We start from the raw sequence: 26,399 nt of genomic DNA on the forward strand, positions 1-26,399 counted from the left end.
TCATTTAAATAATCTGTATTGTTAATAATTAAACATGTGAGGACACGATGCCGCAGCGTATAGCTAGTTCACGGATAGCTCCTGCCTTGCGCTGTATTCTTGCTGGTGCTGACGCGACACTGGAAGGATAGACGAATAGAATAATTAAACATGTACTACGAAGATATTTCAATGTTCCTTAAAAGTTTTGAAGAATCGGCGTTCTAAGCTTACAGATGGCTTAACGTCTATTACAGAGCTGATTGTGTGGCGATTGGGTTTTTGGAGAAAAAAAAGTAAGGACAGGAATTGGAGTTTAGTACGTTTGAAAGAGACAGTACTTCTGTAATAAATTATTTCATCGAAGGTCGCACACGGTGCAGCAAGCGCTGCGTGAGATATGAACAATCACTGCACCACCGTGTTCCCATGTTTAATAACATGCTTTCATTCCTATCATCATGAAAAAGGTATCACGTATACATCTCAGTATTTTAATTATTCAGAGAGCTGTAATATCACGAATGTAATGGATTCTGTGTCCTGTCGGAGAAAGAGAAAGAACGGAAGCACGTAGTGATTCACACACATAGAGCACATAGAAGATCAAATGCAGAACAAAGCATTTAACTTGCTACTTGAGAAACTAGTAAAATAAACGATTTTAAGATGAAGCTTATGATGTTCTACTTTAATGGCAAAATACACTACGTGATTAAAGTGGAAATTTCAAGATTAAAGTTGATATTTCGTGCTTTTTTCCCACTGTGTGCCTATTTTTTTGTCTGTACCCTAATAAGCTTTCATATGACACTCAGACGATGGGCTACGACTTGCCTTTTCATGGCGGCTTTGATATGTGATTTCTTTTTTATTTCGGGCACTGTGCGACTTTGTGAACTTGATCTTTCGAGTTTCTCCGACACTCTGTCACTCAATCAACTTTCTTTTGTTGATTATACCACTGTTTAAACCAACAAATAGTACGTTTTTCCTTTGCCTCCACTTGGTATTCGCTGAAATTCTTATATTTTCCCCCGTGCTTTTCCCATTGTCTTTTCACAGAAGGCTATTTACAGTGGTGTGAAAAACTATTTGCCCCCTTCCTGATTTCTTATTCTTTTGCATGTTTGTCACACAAAATGTTTCTGATCATCAAACACATTTAACCATTAGTCAAATATAACACAAGTAAACACAAAATGCAGTTTGTAAATGGTGGTTTTTATTATTTAATGAGAAAAAAAATCCAAACCTACATGGCCCTGTGTGAAAAAGTAATTGCCCCCTTGTTAAAAAATAACCTAACTGTGGTGTATCACACCTGAGTTCAATTTCCGTAGCCACCCCCAGGCCTGATTACTGCCACACCTGTTTCAATCAAGAAATCACTTAAATAGGAGCTGCCTGACACAGAGAAGTAGACCAAAAGCACCTCAAAAGCTAGACATCATGCCAAGATCCAAAGAAATTCAGGAACAAATGAGAACAGAAGTAATTGAGATCTATCAGTCTGGTAAAGGTTATAAAGCCATTTCTAAAGCTTTGGGACTCCAGCGAACCACAGTGAGAGCCATTATCCACAAATGGCAAAAACATGGAACAGTGGTGAACCTTCCCAGGAGTGGCCGGCCGACCAAAATTACCCCAAGAGCGCAGAGACGACTCATCAGAGAGGTCACAAAAGACCCCAGGACAACGTCTAAAGAACTGCAGGCCTCACTTGCCTCAATTAAGGTCAGTGTTCACGACTCCACCATAAGAAAGAGACTGGGCAAAAATGGCCTGCATGGCAGATTTCCAAGACGCAAACCACTGTTAAGCAAAAAGAACATTAGGGCTCGTCTCAATTTTGCTAAGAAACATCTCAATGATTGCCAAGACTTTTGGGAAAATACCTTGTGGACTGATGAGTCAAAAGTTGAACTTTTTGGAAGGCAAATGTCCCGTTACATCTGGCGTAAAAGGAACACAGCATTTCAGAAAAAGAACATCATACCAACAGTAAAATATGGTGGTGGTAGTGTGATGGTCTGGGGTTGTTTTGCTGCTTCAGGACCTGGAAGGCTTGCTGTGATAGATGGAACCATGAATTCTACTGTCTACCAAAAAATCCTGAAGGAGAATGTCCGGCCATCTGTTCGTCAACTCAAGCTGAAGCGATCTTGGGTGCTGCAACAGGACAATGACCCAAAACACACCAGCAAATCCACCTCTGAATGGCTGAAGAAAAACAAAATGAAGACTTTGGAGTGGCCTAGTCAAAGTCCTGACCTGAATCCAATTGAGATTCTATGGCATGACCTTAAAAAGGTGGTTCATGCTAGAAAACCCTCAAATAAAGCTGAATTACAACAATTTTGCAAAGATGAGTGGGCCAAAATTCCTCCAGAGCGCTGTAATAGACTCATTGCAAGTTATCGCAAACGCTTGATTGCAGTTATTGCTGCTAAGGGTGGCCCAACCAGTTATTAGGTTCAGGGGGCAATTACTTTTTCACACAGGGCCATGTAGGTTTGGATTTTTTTTTTCTCCCTAAATAATAAAAACCACCATTTACAAACTGCATTTTTTGTTTACTTGTGTTATATTTGACTAATGGTTAAATGTGTTTGATGATCAGAAATATTTTGTGTGACAAACATGCAAAAGAATAAGAAATCAGGAAGGGGGCAAATAGTTTTTCACACCACTGTATATTGATTTGCATATTCAAAGTGGCGTAATTCTGGGAGGAGTTGGGGCGGGACAGAAGGCGCGTGCACGTGCGTTACTTTTCACGCTGATCGGGATTTATGTAGTGGAAGAACGTGAAAGTATGTGTGCGCACAGATTCCTGCATCTGGATTTTTCTGTGCATATGCACAATCCCGCTTTTGTGCTTACGCCATGTTATAGTGTGAGTTCTACGCACTGCATTATACGTGAGGCCCCTGGTCTTTGCATAGATGTTTGATAGAAAACTGTAGTCTTGCAGTCTTTTCCTGGTATACCTTGCATGCAGGTCAAATTTGTGCAATCTCTGATTGCAGGTGTGTACACTTTGACACCACCTGTTGCAAGAGTTACCTGCAGTGAAATTTTGGAGTTCTAGGAGATGTCTTTCAGTATCAAATAGTCAGCTTTTGGGCTGATTTAAAACTACACCACTTGTGGATAATTTTTCCTTACAGTGAAATGATTGATTTCAAATAATTTGGCAATCTTTTTAAATTCCTTGCCACAGCCTTCTTTCTGAGGGCCAAGGAGAGCTCTTTTGATCTTGATGACACCACACACATCAGTAACAAAGTGAATATCAGATCCTCGATATCTTCGGTTTAAATCAGAGTCCACCTGCACAATCTCAAAGGAGGTTTTAATCATTGACATCTGATTTTAATTTATGGATTTGAAGTGGTGATAAATAAAGAGGTTTTCACATTAAAAATCTGCATTTTTGTTAATTTAGATTATGAGAATGAACAGATCGTGCCAATAATTTATGTCATATGTTTAAGCAGGTCATCTTTATCTATAGGCACTGTTTCCATGAAGATTGAATGTTTGCTTGTTCAAATGTGCTGAAAAAGTCAAGAATTTCCATGGGGTGTACTTACTCCCTTACTTCCTTAGAAGGCTGGCGTCCTTCAACAGCTGCAATAAGATGCTGCAGATGTTCTATCAGACGGTTGTGGCGAGCGTCCTCATCTACGCGGTGGTGCGCTGGGGAGGCAGCATAAAGAAGAGGGACGCCTCACACCTGGACAAACTGGTGAGGAAGGAGGGATCTATTGTAGGCATGGAGCTGGACAGCTTGACATCCATGGCAGACCGACGAGCACTGAGCAGGCTCCTGTCAATCATGGAGAATGCACTGCATCCACTAAACAGTGTCATCTCCAGACAGAGGAGCAGCTTCAGCGACAGACTGCTGTCACTGTCCTGCTCCACTGACAGACTGAGGAGATCGTTCCTCCCCCACACTATGCGACTCTTCACTTCCACCCAGGGGGGTAAACGTTAACATTATATAAAGTTATTGTCTGTCTGTATACCTGCATTGGTATCACTCTTTAATTTAATATTTTCTTTATCAGTATGCTGCTGCTGGAGTATGTGGGATTAAACTATCTATCTATCTATCTATCTATCTATCTATCTATCTATCTATCTATCTATCTATCTATCTATCTATCTATCTATCTATCTATCTATCTATCTATCTATCTATCTATCTATCTATCTATCTATCTATCTATCAAATAGCTATAAAGTGCATCAATTGCTAACTTACTGCTATGTAACAAGCCAGGTTTGATCCTGAGCCTGCTCACCTCCTTGGAGACATGAGCAGATTTGAGTTAAGTGAGCCCTGACTTCATCTCCTTCTCTCCATGAGTGGTGGTTTACCAGTTGCATGCCTGTCACTCATTGTCTTGATCACTAATTCAATCTCATCGATATTCTTCTTTCATTTCAGGTGTAATGGATAATGGACCCGCTGTCAAAGCTGCTGGCTTCCTTACCTTGATAATCATCAGCATTCCTGCCAACCTGGCTGTTGTTGGAGCCTTCTTGTACAGCTTCCTGACTGAGGGGAAGCCCATGACGACTGATATCATCCTGTGCCACTTGGCATTTGTTAATCTGATGGTCGCCTTTGTGCGCAGCATCCCACAGACTCTCACTGCCCTTGGTTACCAGAATCTTTTTGATGACATTGGTTGCAAGATGAGTATCTTCAGCTTCCGCATCTTTCGGGGCCTCTCCATAAGTCTGACCTGTCTGCTCAGCACATACCAAGCAGTCCTCCTGGCACCCATGTCCTCCAAGTTCTCCATATTGAAATACAAAATCCCACAATACCTTCTGCAAATTTTCCTCTGCTTCTACATGTTTTCATCTGCAACGAGTGTGCACCCTATCCTGTACGCAGTGTCAAAATTGGTCAACAACACCATCCCTCCATATACGTTTAACTTAGATTACTGCTTTGTGAAGTACTCTGATTATTCCTCCTATGTTGGCATAGGTTTGTCCAACTTCCTCAAAGATCTTGTGTTTATAATCTTAATGACCATAACAAGTGTTTACATCCTTGTCCTCCTCTACTTGCACAGCAAAAGAGTGAAAAACATCCGCAGCTCAGATCGGGGTCAGAGCTCCAGAGCTGAGACCAAAGCTTCGCGAGCTGTCGTCACTTTGGTTATCCTCTATGTCGTTTTTTTTGGCGTGGACAATGTCATTTGGCTGTACTCGATTACTATCCTGAGGGTGCCACAGGTCCTTACCGATGTCCGTGTCTTCTTCTCCTCCCTTTTCACTTCAGTGTGCCCAATTGTGATTGCCATTACCAATCCAAAGGTCAAATCCAAGATGAAAATGGTCAAAGTGAAGACAATGAACAAAGTTTCAACAACCTGAAGTTTAATTTAATAAAGTACAAGACAAAACAATCCAAGAAAGAAATGATCAAAAGTTTGTGACTCAATGTCTTCTTGTGTTTTCTGGAAGGATGACAAGGGATGAGCTTTACTTCAGAGTGACTGGTTCTTCATCAGCTTCTTTGAGGTTTTTCAAGCAGAATTACATGGGGTGCAGAAGAAGTGACCTTCTGAGACTTGCTACCAGGGTGCACTGCTGCTTCACCACAGCCCTCATTAGAATAAGCGGTGCATAAAATGAATGTATCTGTGTGGCATTTTTAAAAAACTTCCACTAACCCTTAGTCGTGGCTGCTTCTAAGGAATTCTGAAATGGGATTGCTTGCTGAAATTGAAAGGAGCAAAACATAATATAGCACAGGTCCACTAATATAAAGACAGGAGAACTTATCTTACTTGATGTGTCTTAAGTGACAGTTTGATATAAAATGTTAGAAACCACTTTTATGTAAATACAGGGTGAGTCAAAATTATGTTAACATTTGAATGGCAGAAACAATTTATTTACAAAACATACTTCATATGAGCAAGATGATTTACAGGAATGTCTCAACCTGTTTGCCATCATGTTCAACATATGTACCATATGTGGCATATAAATTGTCCACAAAAATTGTATATAAGTATATACATAGCAGTACCATTAGTATTAACAGATTTTTGACTCACCCTGTATATTGTATGGAGGTCAGCGCCTGTGCAGTGTGGTTGAACCCAGTGCTTTTGAGACACAGAGATGAGACATGCTTTATTGTTGATCAACGTTCAGGAGCTGCAGTGTCTGAGCTGTTTTGTCTGACCTTATCAAACTTTTCTTTTATGCTTGTAATATACACCCAGCGGCCACTCATCCATACAAATAGCCTGCTCCTCTAAAGCAGCCAATCGTGTGTCTGGAATTCAATGTTTAAAGCAGAGATGTTAAACTCAACAACTTGTTTTAAAACAGCACACTTTACCAATACTCAAAATATGTTACAAATGGTCTGTAATGTCCATTAGTTTTCTCAAAGACCCCCTTTAATGTTCAGTTACTTATTTGGCTGACACCTTTATCCCAAGTGAACTTACAACATTCGAGATCCTTTTAGTTACAGTCCTTTTCCAGTTGTAGCCCAGGCAGGTGAAATGACTTGCTAATGGTTACATGTGTCAGTAGCAGGACATGAACCCACAACTTCAAGGTCTGAAGTCAAAAAACCTTAACCACTATGCCATACTGCCTGTACCATGTCCATCTCATATCCTTATGTTATGTAGCCAGATTCCATTTACCCCTGCTATTAATGTGCATTTCCAGATCTACGCAATGCGGCCTAGTGCAGCTTCTAACCTGAAATTATAATGGACAGTGGCATAACAAGAACAACACAGAAAGTGGGTGACACGCCACACTTCCATAAAGGGCTTTACAGTTTTTATCCTGAAAGAGTCTCATGAAGGAAGTAGTATCTCAACTCCACCTATGCAGCTGCTGCCACTCCAGTCACTTTTTACATCTGCACAGGTGACACTGCTGCCACTGCCCTACACGAATTGTTTGTCTTTTCTGCTGGCTTGACTGTTGTACATGGAGAGAAAATGCATTTGAATTCCCACTTATGTTACACTTCTGTTCACATCCACAGCTGGAGTACCTCTGGATTATTTAGTCACACTCTGTGAAACTACATGGGTGAACTGATCTTCTGCTTGTTGATGCATCTCAGATATGTACGAGCCTGTGGCCGATTCTCTTCCTGATAAAGTTTTAGCTTGCTTTTCTTTAACATTTAATCTTTAGTTTTTATGCAAAGTTTCAGATAGTTCATTATCTTGTAAAGCGCTATGTTATCCAATAAACATGATTGGGATCAATTGCTGACAACGAATGAAGGCGGAGGTTGGTTGTCATACCCGGTTGTGTCTGAGTGCATTCTATTTTAGTTCATGAGAGTATTTTATGGAAGTGATTTACTTAACAATATTCTAGTAAATGTACGTGTGTCTGGAACGTTGTGAGCATGCTACTGAATGACATCACATGATTAACATGATCGCTGGCGTTTTTGACATTGTTTGCACCTGGTAATGCCACCTCTCTGTGTTATCAAATCTCAGTCCAGACTCTTTTCATGTGTACCTCCTAGCTGGTAGAACTAGCTGCCCACTACCATCTGAAATGCTGATTCCCTTCATGTGTTTAAGAAGTGTTTGAAAACTCTTGTTTGGTGAATTTTTGTATAACTGATGTTAGCTGTTAGGTGCTTGTGACCTAGGACTTGTAACTCGCTTGATCAATTTTGCGCCTTTCTTCTGTTCCCCTGACTGATATTTGCTGAATTGTGTTGACCACCTTTGTAAGTTGTTCTCGATAAAAGTGTCTTCTAAGCAAATAAATGTAAAATGTATATGCTGACAAGCATTAGTCATCATTGGTGCCTTTTATATCAGAAACCTTGTTATCTCCATTCTGCATGAAAAGATGAGATGAAACATTTTTCTCAGCCATCACTACAAACTACATGGGGTAAGTAATAGATTAAGAAAAAAAGTATTCTTTAAGTATTGGGTGCTCTACAGGGGCAAAGTGCAGGAGGTCCAAAATAATAAATAAAAACTTAGAAAAGAACTTGTGAGATGGCAGTAAAGATATGTTAAGGGACTCACCCAATTGGTATCACCCTTATTTGCAATTTGATAGATAGATAGATAGATAGATAGATAGATAGATAGATAGATAGATAGATAGATAGATAGATAGATAGATAGATAGATAGATAGATAGATAGATAGATAGATAGATAGATAGATAGATAGATAGATAGATAGATAGATAGATAGATAGATAGATTGTATTGTGCTCCAAACTAACTCATGCCTAATGGATGACAGAGCTTTCATCTCCAGATTTTAGAACAATCTCCTTAAATTTAAGATATCAGCTGACACAATTCATTCTTTCAAAAAACACCTTAAAGCACTCATTTATTCTGAACTTAAGAACTATCTTCAGCGTAAAGAAGAACAAGAAGTCCTGGAAGTGATGGTATGGCCCCCACAGAGCCCTGATCTCAACATCATCGAGTGTGTCTGGGATTACATGAAGAGACAGAAGGATGTGAGGAAGCCTACATCCACAGAAGATCTGTGGTTAGTTCTCCAAGATGTTTGGAACAACCTACCAGCCGAGTTCCTTCAAAAACTGTTTGTAAGTGTACCTAGAAGAATTGATGCTGTTTTGAAGGCAAAGGGTGGTCACACCAAATATTGATTTGATTTAGATTTCTCTTTTGTTCATTCACTGCATTTTGTTGATTGATGAAAATAAATGATTAACACTTCCATTTTTGAAAGCATTCTTTGTTTACAGCATTTTTTCACACCTGCCTAAAACTTTTGCACAGTACTGTAGCTGGCCTGCTCTCTAGAGCAGTTAGCGGAATGGCCAGACTGAAGGATTCTTCCAAACCTTTGCCCATCTTATAATTAGCCCTAGCTAGATGGGCACTTGTTTAAAGCACCATTAGCTGCCTCTGCTTCTCTCTGTGTCTTACTTTTACCCCAGCCAAGCCTCCCATGAGCTGCCGGCTCTCTCGGTGTTTGTTTCCCTGCAGCGCTCCTCCAGGGAATGAGGAAATAACACAACATCCAGAGAGCACACCGAGGACAGAGTTATTTGAATATCTATAAAACCGAGCGAGCGCCGGCATGAGAGCAAATCCATTTCAGAAGACGGCCTCCACTTGATTGCATATGCAGGTAGGATCTGTATGGGATGCCACTTCTAGATAGGATGCCTAGTTTGTTTTTTCTTTTATTGTTTTGTTCTCTTGGTTGGAGCTCGTAAGGAGGATGAATGTCTGCAATCTTTATAAGTTACAAGATAAGCAGTTTGGAATAGAGCCATTAAATCTACACTCAGAGAAAGAAGAGAAACCCATTTTCAATCCATTACTAGTAAACATAAAAAAACACAATTTGAGGCTTTGTTTTCTACATTTTTCAATAAAGCAATTTTGAATCAATTATATTGTGAGTACCTGTTATAAATACACTGGTGTCACATCCATGATTCCTAGTACCCATGACCCTGAATTAGATAAGTGGCTTAGGAAATAGATAGGTGAAATGTGGATGGATGGATTAAATATACAAATATGCCAATGGGCTTAAGGACCTCTCTTGAGCCTGAAATAAAAAGGCTTCTTAACTGCAGCTACAGAAATTGTACTCAGTTCTGTCCTTGTTTGCTGCTGTCTGTGTTCACATTACACGTGGACAAGAGCTCCATGTTGCAGTACAATTTAAATGTGTGTGAAGAAGAGCTCTGCCTTGTGGCCGGATTAATAATATAGGTTTTACTTCTCTGCTTGAAAGTGTTCAAGCTTGTAAAATGATTGGAGATGTGTATCGACGTTCAGTCTGTAACAAAAAGAACTTCACCTTGTGTTAGAATTTAGAAATCTATGCCTTGAAGCTGTGTAGAACTATGGTGGGATTACAGAGGTAGACTGTGAATCTCGGCCTAAAACAGCTCCACCTTGTGGTAGGGTTATAATCAGTTAATACACTTACCCCAGTTATCTACCTTGAGTTAAAATTAGAAAAGTACGCTTTGACTCGGTGCCCAAAAGAGCTCCACCATGTGGTAGAACTGCAGAGCAACAGCCACATTTATTTCCGTAGCACATTTTCATACAAACAATGAAGCTGAAGCCATTTTGTGGAAGGATTACAGATGTGACATTTGAATCAATGTTGAGTAAAGATCAAACTTGTAGAATCTGACATGTAACATTTGAATCAGAGCCTCGAACAACTCCACCTAATTGTATGGTCATGAGCATGTATAGACTTTAACAGATATCTACAAGAGTTTCACCTGGTGATAAAATTAAAAATATACACTTTCAATCATTAACTAAAACAGCTCCACCTTGTGGTAGAATTACAGAAATAGAATTTGAATCATTGCCTAGAAGAGCTCCACCTTGTGGGAGGGTTAAAGATTTGCATTAGACTTTGAGTCGGTACCTACAAGAGCTTCATCTTGTGTTAAGATTAGAAATGTATACTTTGAGTCTGTGCTTGAAACAGCTCCATCTTGTGGTAGCATTTAGATGTAGTACTTGAATCAGAGACAAAATGAGGTCCATGTTGTAAGAGGGTTAGAAGTGTGTTTTAATGGTAATACTGTATCAAAGGACATTTGTTGTTAGGTTCCATTTATGTTAATCAGTTAGACATTGCATTATTTAAAACTAGCCAACCCGCGGCGTAACATACGCCGCATAATTATGTATTGATGGGTGAACACTTGCTGAACGACACAGTTGTCAAATGGGGTGGGTTTGTGGATACCACTGTGAGTGAATGAAAAGATGGACCTCTGGAGAGAGCAACATACAATTGCCCATGACTGAAAGCAGGGTCGTCTGTGACGATGGAGGCCACGCTGGTGAAAGTTACTTCGTCGGTAGGGATAAGTTTCAGCACTTGTTCATTAAGGTGTAGCGAGTCTTCGTTGTTGACGCTTAATATAGCTTGCGTACTGAGTTTTTCTGGAGTCACAGTTGAGAAACACTTTTTTAATGTCTTTTAAGCACAGGGAAAAAAATTAACATGTGAAACATCCGTAATGTAATAAGCCACCAAGAAAAGTAACATTGCAACAATGCACGCTACGATCTGATCGCTGTAAACAGAAGTGAAAACAAAATCGAGGCCGGTGCATTCTTTGTAACGCCTTGTAACGCAATGGTAGTGCTGCTGTTTTGCAGTAAGGAGTCTGTGGAAGATTTTGGGTTCGCTTCCCGGTTTCTCCCTGTGTGGATAGCGCTTTGAATACTGAAAACACCGGTATATCAATGTAATGAAGTATTATTATTCTTATGCGTCCAGCGCTCTCTCTCTCCCGCGCCTGTATGCGTGTGTGTGTCGCTCGCTCACTCTCTCTTTCGCTCGCTGCACGTGTTCCTACAGGCATACCAGTAAGTGAATGAAAAGATGGAACTCTGGAGAGAACAACATACAACTGTCTGTGACTGAAAACTGGTTTTGGCAGATACATGCACATCTTTTTGAAAGTTTGGCCCTGTGCCTTGTTAATTGTCATTGCAAAGGCAAATCTAACAGGAAATTGTCTTTGCTGAGATGCACGCGCAGGCTCTCTCTCAGCAGCACAGGAGCCTTCCCAGCCGCCCCCCCCCCCCTCTCTCTCTAACATTGCAGCAGTTGTATAAACACTTTTTTTTTAAATGAGTTTTAAGCACAGGGGGAAAAAAAGGAACATTTGAACAAATCCAAACTTTATGTAAAAGCCAACCAAGATAGTAACATTGCAGGAGTTCACCATTTTTAATCAGGCGACTGACAGTAGTGGAGTCAGGAACAGAGAAGTTCAGCTGCTGAGAAAGCGTCTCGACTGTTGCAGGGCGGTGAAGCAGGTGAGACGCTAATGAAAAAGAGGCACAGGGCTTATTTGTTTTTAAAGACTACTTCCTTCATTGTGTTTTAACTTCAGTTTTAAAGGATTGCACGGCTCTCTCTTGCGCTGCCTGTGTGTGCCTCTGTCTCTCTCTGGCGTTGCCTGTGTGTGTGTGCGCGGCTCTCTCTCGCGCTGCCTCTGTGTGTGTGCGTGGCTCTCTCGCACGCTGCCTGTGTGTGCGCTTGTCTCTCTCTGGTGTTGCCTCTGTGTGTGTGTGTGTGTGTGTGTGTGTGTGTGTGTGTGTGTGTGTGCCTCTGTCTCTTTGGCGCTGCCTCTGTGTGTGCCTCTGTCGCTGCCTGTGTGTGCGCGCGGCTCTCTCTCTCGCGCTGCCTGTGTATGCCTCTGTCTCTCTCTGGTGTTGCCTCTGTGTGTGTGTGTGTGTGTGTGTGCCTCTGTCTCTCTGGCGCTGCCTCTGTGTGTGCCTCTGTCGCTGCCTGTGTGTGCGCGCGGCTCTCTCTCTCGCGTTGCCTGTGTGTGCCTCTGTCTCTCTCTGGCGCTGCCTCTGTGTGAACCAAGATTCCACTGAGGTTGACTAATGAAAAGTCAACGTGGCTCAGAGCTGCAAGTGGACTGTGGCACAGTCAAACAGAAATGACGGCATGTTTTTCGAGGCGTCGCGTCCGAGTTGGTGGGCGTGGCTGTGATTTTTTCGTCGTATCCAATGGTCTAAGAGTTGGTGGGCGTGGCTCCTTCCTGCGTGCACCATTGGCGTCTTACTTGTCGGCCGTTTAGTGAATCCATGCCCCTTCCGGCGTGCTTTCCATGGTCGGCTACTTGTCTTCTGGCTTAGTGAATTATATATATAGATAATCTGTATGTTTATGTGTATGCATTATGTAACTGCCAATTTGTAAAGTTTGTAGTCATTTGAATTGAACTTAAATTTGGAGCCAATGATTAATGAAGTCAACACTGTGGTAGGATTACAGATGCTCCCACAGTCCAAAGACATGCAGGCTGGGTGGGCTGTGTATGTGAATTGAAACTTGCCTGTTTCACTCATTTCCTTCAATATCTAGATATGGTCCAATGTCCTTGAGGATTTGATGCAGCAAGTATCATCTTAATTTTAATATCCTTCATAACACTCAAGGTGACTGCAGAGCCTCACTCCATCCATCCATCCATCCATCCATCCATCCATCCATCCATCCATCCATCCATCCATCCATCCATTTCCAAACCTGTTAATCCATAGCAAAGTCGCAGGAAAGCTGAGTGCAACCCAACAATCATCAGATGAAAGGCCAGGACAATCCACCAGACAGGGTGGTAGTCCATCACAGGGTGTACACACTCACACACCCACATACACACACACAATCACACTCGGGCTGTCTTAGCACCTTCAATTTACCTAAGCTGCATATGTATGGACTGTGGGAGGAAACTGGAGCACCCAGAGGAAGCTCACACGGACATGAGGAGAACATGCAGATTCTATGTGGGGAAAGCACAGGGCATGAACCCCAGTCTGTTTGTTGTGAGGCAGCAGTACTGCCATTGTGCCACTGTGCTGACCCCACAGGATACCAGAAAGAGAAAAAGAGAGTGAGTAGCTAGTAACTGAAACAATTAAAAATGAATTATTAGAACTATCAAATAATTGTACTCTATTAAACAACCATGCATGACACTAGATATAAATGAAAAGCTTAAAATGCTCGATGATGCAGGATTCATTTTAGTCTTAGAGAAGAAATGTCCTTTAAATCTACATATATAAAATTCTTTTCGCGTTTGAAATGGAAATTACGTATGACCACGTGATATGGAAATTACGTATGAAACGGAAATTACGTATGACCACAAGATATGGAAATTACCTATGACCACAGAACATATTATAATACAGGAACTAATCACTTCGTTTGTGGACGCCATTTTTATATCGTCTTTTTACGAATTATTATTATTTGTGTGTGCCCCGCGTCGCACTCTCCCACCCCTCCTGTCTGGACTACAGCACTGAGCCATCCACTGCCAGTTTTATTTATTTGTACCACATGACTGTCACTGAAACTGCCACATTGTAACTTTTTTTTAGTTGGCAGTACTTGATATTAGAAGAGATGAGGAAAACAGCTTTGTGTCTTTCTACTTTGCCTTCAGCTGCGAGGGGTCTTGAGAACAAAGTGGATGCTGGGAGGCGCGGAATGTCGGGCTGCTCCGCTGAGTCGAGAGCTTCGCAGTTTCGGGCAGCGTCCTCTCTTCTCGCACTGTTTGTGACACTTCAAGTCCCCCGTCGGCTCCTGGGAGAGTGGAAATCTTTGCGAATGAGTGTAATCGACGCCATAGAAGCAGGACTCTGTTTGTAAATTGCCCTGCACAACTACTTACTGTCCCTTAAGGTAAGTTCGGGTCACTAAAACCCCACAACATTCAAGCTTGCTTTTGTGATTAATTATTTTAACAAGTAAATCACAGGCATGTAGTTGAAGGTTGTCAGGCAAAAATTTGGACGATCACATAGAAAATGTAATTTCTATACCACAGCGGTCGTGTAGTGCCTTTCACAAGGGATCTACTACTTACCTGTTGTGTTACAGCACCTTTAAAATGTAGTTTACCCGAAACCACTCCAGTAGTGCTAAATGTATCTTTACTTCTTAAATGTTAATGTTTTACTGTTTAATAACTTATAGACTTCATTTATTTTTATCCCTTGCACTCAGTGAGCGAAGCCACTTGGTAATCAATCAGTAAATCCATCCATCCATCCATTTTCCAACCCGCTGAATCCGAACACAGGGTCACGGGGGTCTGCTGGAGCCAATCCCAGCCAACACGGGGCACAAGGCAGGAAACAATCCCGGGCAGGGTGCCAACCCACCGCAGGACACACACAAACACACCCACACACCAAGCACACACTAGGGCCAATTTAGAATCGCCAGTCCACCTAACCTGCATGTCTTTGGAATGTGGGAGGAAACCGGAGTGCCCGGAGGAAACCCACGCAGACACGGGGAGAACATGCAAACTCCACGCAGGGAGGACCCGGGAATCGAACCCAGGTCCCCAGATCTCCCAACTGCGAGGCAGCAGCGCTACCCACTGCGCCACCGTGCCACCCCCAATCAGTAAATTATAAAATTAAATTAACACAAATACAAAATAAACTAATTACGCCTATCCAGCACAATGACAATTACAATGAATTCTGCTCATCACTTTTGTCATTTTTGTCATTTAAAACAGCCCAGCTCAATTCTTCTAGTCACAACCATTAGGACTAAGTGACAGTTGACAATTGTTGCTGCTCTTGTGTAGTATAGCCTTACTAAATGTTACGTTTGGTCTTAATAGGAGTTTGAAAGTAGCCATGATAACAGACGCAAGCCCTTAAGGTGTCAGCAGCCTTGGACTAACATAAATTCTTAATGATCCCATCATTATCAGGCAGCACTTGACCACATTAAAAACCAGGTGTTAGATACACTTGTGACCGGATCACTGAGTGCCACATTGGGTAGTGGTCAGTAACAGACAGTGAGCACATTTAACACAAGTGTTAATGCAAATGTGGTGCCCATCCACAAAAATGGAAGCTCATTTGAGTTTTGTGCAGTGAAGGTGACATCAGACCACCATGTGGACCACGATGCAAAAATCAGAGACACATTTAATGCCAAGTGCAAATGTAATCTGGCTAAGTCACATCCAGAAATAACACAATGTTAATACCAATTGCGAACGTGGCACTTTGGTCAGTTAGTGTTAATTAACAAGTCATTCAGCCATTTCCTAACCTGCTTAGTCCTGAACAGGGTCGCGCGGGGTGCTGGAGCCCATCCCAGCTATCACAGGACGCAAGGCCGGAGCAAACCCTGGACAGTCCATCGCAGGGCTATTAACAAGTCCTTTATAAAAATAGTGTTTAGTCTTAAAATGACTTGCAAAGCACCAGTGACAACACTTAAAAGACGATCTGTTCATAGCACATGTATGAGATAGTTGTAGGAACTCTTTAGTAAAGGCCAGTCAATGCCCAAGTCACCACACTTTTCCAACAGATTTTAACAGGTAAACAACACATGTTCACACAAACAGGTAAAAGTGATATACTTGAATAAAACACAGGGACCATCTGCTTTTTCAGTTATTTATTCAAACAAAAAAATCAATTGATATATTGGGGTAAAGGTAAGTCCACCCGTGGGGTCAGAAATTTGTATTTCTCCTTTTAGTAGAAAAGGATTCTTGTAGGTGTTTTGCATATCTGCTCACCAGTCTCTGACACTGACTCCGTGAAAGTTTTAACTGCTCCTCCTTGCAAAATTCCTTCAGTTGCAAGATGTTTGTGGGTTTTCTTGCACCTACTGCCTATTTCAACCCCCCAAAACACACACACAACATTTCGGTGGGTTAAAAATTAGGGTCTTTGACTAGACAAGTCCATACCCTTTATGACCAGTTGGGGGTGCTAACAAGCTCCCAAACCCCAGACCCACTACAACTTCCGGGTAAAATATACAAGTATTTACTTCTAACAGTTCTTCAAAGACAGTGAACTTACGCAAAACACAGCCAATTAATCACAATCTAAAACAAAAGACTTTCTTTTCTTTTCCTCCTTGATCAAGTTGAGGTATCGCCTTCTACATCTCAACTCTGACTCCAAGTGTCTTTGCTCCATTTATGTACCCAGGGGTACTTCCAGTGACATAGCATAGCTACTTCTGGGTCATACGGAAGCCAGAGAGGTCCTACTCTGGCAGCCCCCTCTATCAACCCCCACTGACCCCTACAGGGCTGCACCTCTGAACTCCAACTCCCATACAGCCCTGCGGGTGTCCAAACTGGGACCATATGTGAGGGATGCTGCCACCTAGTATTAAGGGGGATTCACTGCTCCCTATTTTCAGTCCTTATCAATCCATTGGTTTTATGGGCATCCTAATCAGGACTGGCATTATAAGGCATCCTGGACAGGTAATGTTCGTAAGCGTGCCATCCTTCCATTATGGCATACCGGCTGGGTAAGGGCCATCCATTTTCTGGGGCATCCACACCTTTCATTTCTTCTTTTTTGAGCCATTCCTTGCTAGATTTGCTAGTGGGCTTCTAATCATTAACATGCTGTAAAGTTCATTTCCAGCTCAACTTCAACTTTCGGTACAGATGGCCTCACATTGCATTTACATGCACACACAAAACCAAGAAAAGTTGAGTAACGTGATTAAGGCAGAAGTCTGGTTTCTTAAACACCTCTGATGTTCTGGAGTTCTCCTTTGGGAAAGCACTCTGTTGCCAATAAACTGTGTCATTGGCCGTTTTGTGTCCGAAAACAAGCATGAGGGCCGGCGATCATTTTCTTGTGTTTTATAAATATGCAGTATATCTAATTTAAAAAAAACCCAAAAACAACAGTTTAAATTGCCCACCAGTCCAGAAAAGATGAAGGCAGTCTGGTCACGGGCTGCATTTTGTGCCCTCGCTGCTTTAAAGTGTTGTAACTTTGATCTGTCGTTATTATTTTTTCCCTATTATTAAGTAGAAAATGATTACAAAGAAACTGGACAAGATGAATGCAACTGCACCTCCACCATGCCCTCCTCTCACCACCCAAACACAGTTCAATTTTTCAGCCAGTGAATAACCATTCTTTTAAAATGTTATTTTGCTAAGCATTATATCTGTGTTTTAAATATTCATTTATATCACAGTACATTTCAGTTCCAGTGTAGGAGAAAAGGTCATTTGTTTCAGAAAGGGATTAAGATCGTTGTGTTTACTTTTGTACTGCAACTAAACTTACACACTGTTGAGTCTCTGTGGAGTTAAATGAGGAGGCCATTAGTGTTATGAATGCTTTATATGATGCAGTAATACAGCTGATTCCATTTGTGTGGCCATTTTATTAACAGGGAATTAACTGCCATATAATTCAGGCAGGTTTACGACTCTGAACTCACTACGTCTGTCGAATGCACTCCCACCAGACACACACATAAACTCATAAATTATAAGCTATACACAGGAATATAATAAGTCAGGAACAGAAATGAAAGTAGAAAAAGTTTTCAGACTTTATACCAGGTCAACTTTTTTTGTTCATTTACGAATTACAATGAATGTAAAAAGCTGACATGTGCAACATCACAGCTGATGGAATTCAACAGTTAACAAACATCAAGTATCAAAAAATAAAAGCCTTAATCCACTTTTTGGCCAAAAGGTGATATGTATTGGGGTGTTTTAGGGTCAGATAAAGTAAAAGACTGGAAAGGGGTCATTCATTCGGGTTTGGCTTTATTTTATGCGTCTTTCTTTCTGCAATTGTCTCCTTGTCTGCCATGTTATCGGTTGTTCATGTCTATCACAACTTTGAAAATTGATGTTAAAGCTGCTAGACGTGATGTTATTTGCCCTCTCTTGACTATCCATAAGGCCATTCTCATTGGTTTCAACTGCAGAATTTGTAACTTGTTCAAAGTATTTATTTAGATCAATATTTTATTTACTTTTTCTAAATGCCTGGTATATTTATCAGCACAACATGGTCTTTTTTCTTTCACTTTTTTACTTTTCTTTTCGCTACACCACTGAGCTCTTCTCTTGAATGACCATCCATGTTCTCTTTTTCGGTAACACCTTAAATGTACGATCTCATAACAGAGACCTAGGACACCTTTTCTCTGATCATGTCCCATTCATACCAGGACTCATGATTTTCTTTATGAAATGCTTTTAAATGTATGTATGATTGGACAGGTTTATGACCATAAGGATCAAAGTGTGTCAGAGGTGTGTGCTGGACAGCGGATTGCTGTGAGTACCCGTACTATAGATGAAAACCCAGACTTTACCTGTTATTAGGTATTTTTTCTTTCATATATCCTAAGGCTCCTTTGCAAGCAGCGCTACAGGGTGTACACCCAAGTCACACTGATGGTAGATCCGGCCATACATATTATAATCTTCTCTTTTTAACCTCACAATCTTAGACTTTACCTGTTTATTGGAATATAAGATCATTAACTAAAATGCTTATCGTAAAAAATGCTGTCAAAATCATAAAATTAGATGCAGTTTTTTCCCTAATATTGCTGTTTAATATCAACAAAATATTCTTATTACCTCTCTTTCACATTAGTTATATTGGTTTCTACAAACATTCATTCATTTTTTATGGGTGCCGATGACTGCATGTTCTTCTCATCAATATAAATTAAGTGATTTCTGAAATATTGAGACAGGCTATTTCAGCCAGGAGAAGGAATAATGAGACCACCTGAGCATCTGCATCTTGTGGACGCGTCTACCTGTGGCTGCTGAAAGCTTGTGTGAAGATCAGCAGACAAACAGAGTGCAACAGACATGCAGAGACTATAAAATCCGTAACTGTAACCCGGTTAAGGGTTTACATGGCCACATAACCGAGTTGCTCAGAGAGAAATCATTCTGTGTTAATCTGTTTTCTCAGAGACCAACAACTTGGTTTCTCTAACCGGAATAAAGATTTGCATAAAATTTTAGAAATCAGGTTTCTGTGAATAACCAGGCTATTAATGCGCTGATTCTCCTTAAGTACACTATGATAAGATGTAGAATTCATAGTTGATTCAATGGCTGTAGGCTTCTCAGGCCCTGAGGCAGAAAAGTAACCCCAAACCATAATATTTCCATCTCCACACTTCACAGTTGGGTATTAGGGGCTTCTCCTGAAATGCTGTTTTGGATTTGCACCAACCATGTCTACTGTTACCGTGGCCAAACAATTCTATCTTTAATTCATCTGTGAAAAGAATATTTTTCTAGAAGGCCTGGTCTTTGCCTAGACTTTTCCTGGTATACCTTGCATGCAGGTCAAATTTGTGTAATCTCTGATTGTAGGTGTGTACACTTTGACACCACCTGTTGCAAGAGTTACCTGCAGTGAAATTTTGGAGATCTAGGAGACGTCTTTCAGTATCAAATAGTCAGCTTTTGGGCTGATTTTTCTGGGCCAGGCCAGTCCTAGACAAATTAGCAGTTATTTTAAAACTACACCACTTGTGGATAATTTTCCTTACAGTGGAATGATTGATTTCAAATAATTTGGCAATCTTTTTAAATTCCTTGCCACAGCCTTCTTTCTGAGAGCCTAAGAGAGCTCTTTTGATCTTGATGACACCACACACATCAGTAACAAAGTGAATATCAGATCCTCGATATCTCTGGTTTAAATCAGAGTCCACCTGCACAATCCCAAAGGAGGTTTTAATCATTGACATCTGATTTTAATTTATGGATTTGAAGTGGTGGTAAATAAAGAGGTTTTCACATTAAAAATCTGCATTTTTGTTAATTTAGATTATGAGAATGAACAGATCATGCCAATTATTTGTGTCATATGTTTAAGTAGGTCATCTTTATCTATAGGCACTGTTTCCATGAAGGTTGAATGTTTGCTTGTTCAAATGTGCAGAAAAAGTCAAGAATTTCCATGGGGTGTACTTACTCTTTCACATCGCTATAAAGTGCATCAATTGCTAACTTACTGCTATGTAACAAGCCAGGTTTGATCCTGAGCCTGCTTGCCTCCTTGGAGACATGAGCAGATTTGAGTTAAGTGAGCCCTGACTTCATCTCCTTCTCTCCATGAGTGGTGGGTTACCAGTCGCATGCCTGCCACTCATTGTCTTGATCACAAATTCAATCTCATCGATATTCTTCTTTCATTTCAGGTGTAATGGATAATGGACCCGCTGTCAAAGCTGCTGGCTTCCTTACCTTGATAATCATCAGCATTCCTGCCAACCTGGCTGTTGTTGGAGCCTTCTTGTACAGCTTCCTGACTGAGGGGAAGCCCATGACAACTGATATCATCCTGTGCCATTTGACCTTTGTTAATCTGATGGTCGCCTTTGTGCGCAGCATCCCACAGACTCTAACTGCCCTTGGTTACCAGAATCTTTTTGATGACATTGGTTGCAAGATTAGTATCTTCAGCTTCCGCATCTTTCGGAGTCTCTCCATCAGTCTGACCTGTCTGCTCAGCACATACCAAGCAGTTCTCCTGGCACCCATGTCCTCCATGTTCTCCATATTGAAATACAAAATCCCACAATACCTTCTGCAAATTTTCTTCTGCTTCTACATGTTTTCATCTGCAACGAGTGTGCACCCCATCCTGTACGCAGTGTCAAAATTGGTCAACAACACCATCCCTCCGTATACGTTTAACTTAGATTACTGCTTTGTGAAGTACTCTGATTATTCCTCCTATGTTGGCATAGGCTTGTCCAACTTCCTCAAAGATCTTGTGTTTATAATCTTGATGACCATAACAAGTGTTTACATCCTTGTCCTTCTCTACTTGCACAGCAAAAGAGTGAAAAACATCCGCAGCTCAGATCGGGGTCAGAGCTCCAGAGCTGAGACCAAAGCTTCGCGAGCTGTCGTCACTTTGGTTATCCTCTATGTCGTTTTTTTTGGCACAGACAATGTCATTTGGCTGTACTCGATTACTATCCTGAGGGTGCCACAGGTCTTTACCGATGTCCGTGTCTTCTTCTCCTCCCTTTTCACTTCAGTGTGCCCAATTGTGATTGCCATTACCAATCCAAAGGTCAAATCCAAGATAAAAATGGTCAAAGTGAAGACAATGAACAAAGTTTCAACAACCTGAAGTTTAATTTAATAAAGTACAAGACAAAACAATCCAAGAAAGAAATGATCAAAAGTTTGTGACTCAGTGTCTTCTTGCATTTTCTGGAAGGATGACAAGGGATGAGCTTTACTTCAGAGTGACTGGTTCTTCATCAGCTTCTTTGAGGTTTTTCAAGCAGAATTACACGGGGTGCAGAAGAAGTGACCTTCTGAGACTTGCTACCAGGGTGCACTGCTGCTTCACCACAGCCCTCATTAGAATAAGCGGTGCATAAAATGAATGTATCTGTGTGGCATTTTTAAAAAACTTCCACTAACCCTTAGTCGTGGCTGCTTCTAAGGAATTCTGAAATGGGATTGCTTGCTGAAATTGAAAGGAGCAAAACATAATATAGCACAGGTCCACTAATATAAAGACAGGAGAACTTATCTTACTTGATGTGTCTTAAGTGACAGTTTGATATAAAATGTTAGAAACCTCTTTTATGTAAATACAGGGTGAGTCAAAATTATGTTAACATTTGAATGGCAGAAACAATTTATTTACAAAACTTACGTACATACTTCATATGAGCAAGATGATTTACAGGAATGTCTCAACCTGTTTGCCATCATGTTCAACATATGTACCATATGTGGCACATAAATTGTCCACAAAAATTGTATATAAGTATATACATAGCAGTACCATTAGTGTTAACAGAATTTTGACTCACCCTGTATATTGTATGGAGGTCAGCGCCTGTGCAGTGTGGTTGAACCCAGTGCTTTTGAGACACAGAGATGAGACATGCTTTATTGTTGATCAACGTTCAGGAGCTGCAGTGTCTGAGCTGTTTTGTCTGACCTTATCAAACTTTTCCTTTATGCTTGTAATATACACCCAGCGGCCACTCATCCATGCAAATAGCCTGCTCCTCTAAAGCAGCCAATCGTGTGTCTGGAATTCAATGTTTAAAGCAGAGATGTCAAACTCAACAACTTGTTTTAAAACAGCACACTTTACCAATACTCAAAACATGTTACAAATGGTCCGTAATGTCCATTAGTTTTCTCAAAGACCCCCTTTAATGTTCAGTTACTTATTTGGCTGACACCTTTATCCCAAGTGAACTTACAACATTTGAGATCCTTTTAGTTACAGTCCTTTTCCAGTTGTAGCCCAGGCAGGTGAAATGACTTGCTAATGGTTACATGTGTCAGTAGCAGGACATGAACCCACAACTTCAAGGTCTGAAGTCAAAAAACCTTAACCACTACGCCATACTGCCTGTACCATGTCCATCTCATATCCTTATGTTATGTAGCCAGATTCCATTTACCTCTGCTATTAATGTGCATCTCCAGATCTACGCAGTGCGGCCTAGTGCAGCTTCTAACCTGAAATTATAATGGAGAGTGGCATAACAAGAACAATATAGAAAAGTGGGTGACACGCCACACTTCCATAAAGGGCTTTACAGTTTTTATCCTGAAAGGGTCTCACGAAGGAGGTGGTATCTCAACTCCACCTATACAGCTGCTGCCACTCCAGTCACTTTTTACAGCTGCACAGGTGACACTGCTGCCACTGCCCTACACAAATTGTTTGTCTTTTCTGCTGGCTTGACTGTTGTACATGGAGAGAAAACGCATTTGAATTCCCACTTATGTTACACTTCTGTTCACATCCACAGCTGGAGTACCTCTGGATTATTTAGTCACACTCTGTGAAACTACATTGGTGAACTGATCTTCTGCTTGTTGATGCATCTCAGATATATACGAGCCTGTGGCTGATTCTTTTCCTGATAAAGTTTTAGCTTGCTTTTCTTTAACATTTAATCTTTAGTTTTTATGTAAAGTTTCAGATAGTTCATATCATGTAAAGTGCTGTGTTATCCAATAAACATGACTGGGATCAATTGCTGACAACGAATGAAGGCGGAGGTTGGTTGTCATACCCGGTTGTGCCTGAGTGCATTCTATTTTAGTTCATGAGAGTATTTTATGAAAGTGATTTATTTAACAATATTCTAGTAAAAGTACATGTGTCTGGAACGTTGTGAGCATGCTACTGAAAGACATCACACGACTAACACGATCGCTGGCGTTTTTGACATTGTTTGCACCTGGTGATGCCACCTCTCTGTGTTATCAAATCTCAGTCCAGACTCTTTTCATGTGTACCTCCTAGCTGGTAGAACTAGCTGCCCACTACCATCTGAAATGCTGATTCCCTTCATGTGTTTAAGAAGTGTTTGAAAACTCTTGTTTGTTGAATTTTTGTATAACTGATGTTAGCTGTTAGGTGCTTGTGACCTAGGACTTGTAACTCGCTTGATCAATTTTGCGCCTTTCTTCTGTTCCTCTGACTGATATTTGCTGAATTGTGTTGACCTTCTTTGTAAGTTGTTCTAGATAAAAGTGTCTTCTAAGCAAATAAATGTAAAATGTATATGCTGACCAGCATTAGTCATCATCGGTGCCTTTTATATCAGAAACCTTGTTATCTCCATTCTGCATGAAAAGATGAGATGAAACATTTTTCTCAGCCATCACTACAAACTACATGGGGTAAGTAATAGATAAAGAAAAAAAGTATTCTTTAAGTATTGGGTGCTCTACAGGGGCAAAGTGCAGGAGGTCCAAAATAATAAATAAAAACTTAGAAAAGAACTTGTGAGATGGCAGTAAAGATATGTTAAGGGACTCACCCAATTGGTATCACCCTTATTTGCAATTTGATAGATAGATAGATAGATAGATAGATAGATAGATAGATAGATAGATAGATAGATAGATAGATAGATAGATAGATAGATAGATAGATAGATAGATAGATAGATAGTGTGCATACGGGGCAGTTTAAGGGCTCTGGTGATGGAAATTCTCCAGAACATTGACAGCTTTTCCACCACTGATGTCACTTCAGGTGTCCATCTGCAGTAACCTGCTCTTCGAGGACATAATAGCACAAGGAGTCCCCTCAAAAACAGTGCCACCATGTGCACTCACTCCGCACACTCTAGGAAGTAGGTCTCGATGTTATCATCCAGATGGAGGGGTAAGAGCACCTGGGACGGTCCCAACTGTCATTCCTGTTGGAGAGCACCACACGTTTGTTTATGCATGCCCACTTCAGCAACCTGAATCTGCTGTTCCCCCACATGTCCAGGATGAGCTCCAGGCACCTGATTTCTCTTTCATTTCCAATGGATTTTTCGGAGAGAAACATTTGCAATCTGACAACTCTGATGAGTGCAGAAAATAACACAATAACTAAAAACATAACCAATTAGTGAGAACTTTTTCAAAGTGACCTCCACATCCATCAGATTATCAACATTCTGCATAATGAATGTTTGTACTCCATTCCTTGGATCTGCCCCAAGAGTGTTTCATCTATGTAAAAATACAGAAGGTTGCAGAGACCTATGAGACTGCATTTGTCTCTAAAAAATAATCAGTTTGCTCTGAGATTAATTCTGTATAGTTCTTGTCATCGAATGACAAGGGGTTAATATGCCAGCTACTAGATGAGTGTGTAAGGCACAGTGATTTAAGCACCATGATCAGAAGGGAATGGTCAGAGGTAACAATAGCATCATACTTGCAAAATTTGATAGTGGCAAATAAATTATTATCAATAAAGAAATAATCAATTCTTGAGTAAATGTGATATACTGATGAGAAGATGGAATATGCTCTCGAGTTTGGATTTAAAAATCTCCATGGGTCTGATAAGTTAAGATCCATTACAAACTGTGTGATTATTGCTGCAGTGTTAGATATTATTACCACTTCAGATGAATTCCTACCCATGTTTGGATGTAAAACACAATTCTAATTTTATGAGTGTTCACATTATGATCCGGTTTGCAGGATTCTCATTGTTGAGGATGTGAGCGGCTGGACCAGGCCAAGGACACACCCATGTAACACCTGTCTGCGGCAGATAGATGGTCATTTCTGGACCACGTGTCAGCCTAAGGGTTGCCAACCCAAGCTGTTTCGTCCTATGGTGGGTGAGGCAACGCACTGTACCAATGCATGCTCCCCAACCTGACCTGACATTAGGAATAAATGCAAATACATTTTGGATGAAATCTCTATCATCTGCATTAGGTGCATAGATATTTATCAAAATTATTTTAGTTTAAAATAAACTACCCACCATCATGACATATCACCCTTCATGATCAAACACAATGTCTGATACTGCAAATGAGATTGTTTTGTTTATTAAGATTCCCACACCCCTAGTGTTCTTTGTGTAGCTGGAGTGAAAGATTTGGCCAATCCAATCTCTTTGCAAATGAAACTGGTGCTTACTTATTAAGTGAATCTCCTGTAAAAATAGTGTCTTGTCATTTAAACCTGTTATGTGAGAAAATACTTTTTTTTCTCTTTAGATTGTGATTTAGACCTTTGACATTCCAGCTCACAAAGTTCACTATATGGTCAGAGAGACACTGCTTCTGAACTTTTGAGGACATTTTGTAAACTTAAGTACAAATAGTATGTACTTTCAACAAATAGTTTTAACCGTGATTTCATATTGTTGCAGAGTATTGTGACTACGTAGCCTATTATTATGTTAGCCTTTATAAAAGTCAGCCCACCAGCCCTCCCCAATTTGCCTACCCAAGTGAGACTAGACCACACTTTGCAAAGTCCCAGTCCGCTGACATGCCAAGAGACAGAGCACATCCAAAACAAAACAAACCCCCAGCAGCAGTCTAATATCACTGAAAATAATATCACTTGTTACTTAATGGTTACTAAAATGTACAGATTTTCAAAAGAAGAAAATTGAATATTGTAATCCTCTTTAATAAAATCCCTGTGTGCTTCCAGAGGTCCGTGTGTGTGTGTCTTCTGGTAAAGTGCGCATGCACGGGGCACGGTGCGATGCGTGATATTACTGTCAGAGAAAGTTACAGGAG

The 26,399-nt window shown here is 40.7% G+C and overlaps 1 protein-coding gene across 1 annotated transcript in view; it reads left to right on the forward strand.

The window, feature by feature from the left end:
• Positions 1-21,490, forward strand: part of LOC114649235 (olfactory receptor class A-like protein 1) — a 34,274-nt gene extending 12,784 nt beyond the window's left edge. The window contains exons 2-3 of the mRNA XM_028798738.2: positions 4,442-4,993; positions 21,099-21,490. Of these exons, the coding sequence (XP_028654571.2) occupies positions 4,447-4,993; positions 21,099-21,490 (939 nt within the window). The 5' untranslated portion in view covers positions 4,442-4,446. The remainder of the gene's footprint in view (positions 1-4,441; positions 4,994-21,098) is intronic.
• The last annotated feature ends 4,909 nt before the right edge of the window (positions 21,491-26,399 follow it).

This window comes from Erpetoichthys calabaricus, chromosome 3 (genome assembly GCF_900747795.2).
Source record: "Erpetoichthys calabaricus chromosome 3, fErpCal1.3, whole genome shotgun sequence".
In the NCBI taxonomy this organism is placed as follows: Eukaryota; Metazoa; Chordata; class Cladistia; order Polypteriformes; family Polypteridae; genus Erpetoichthys; species Erpetoichthys calabaricus.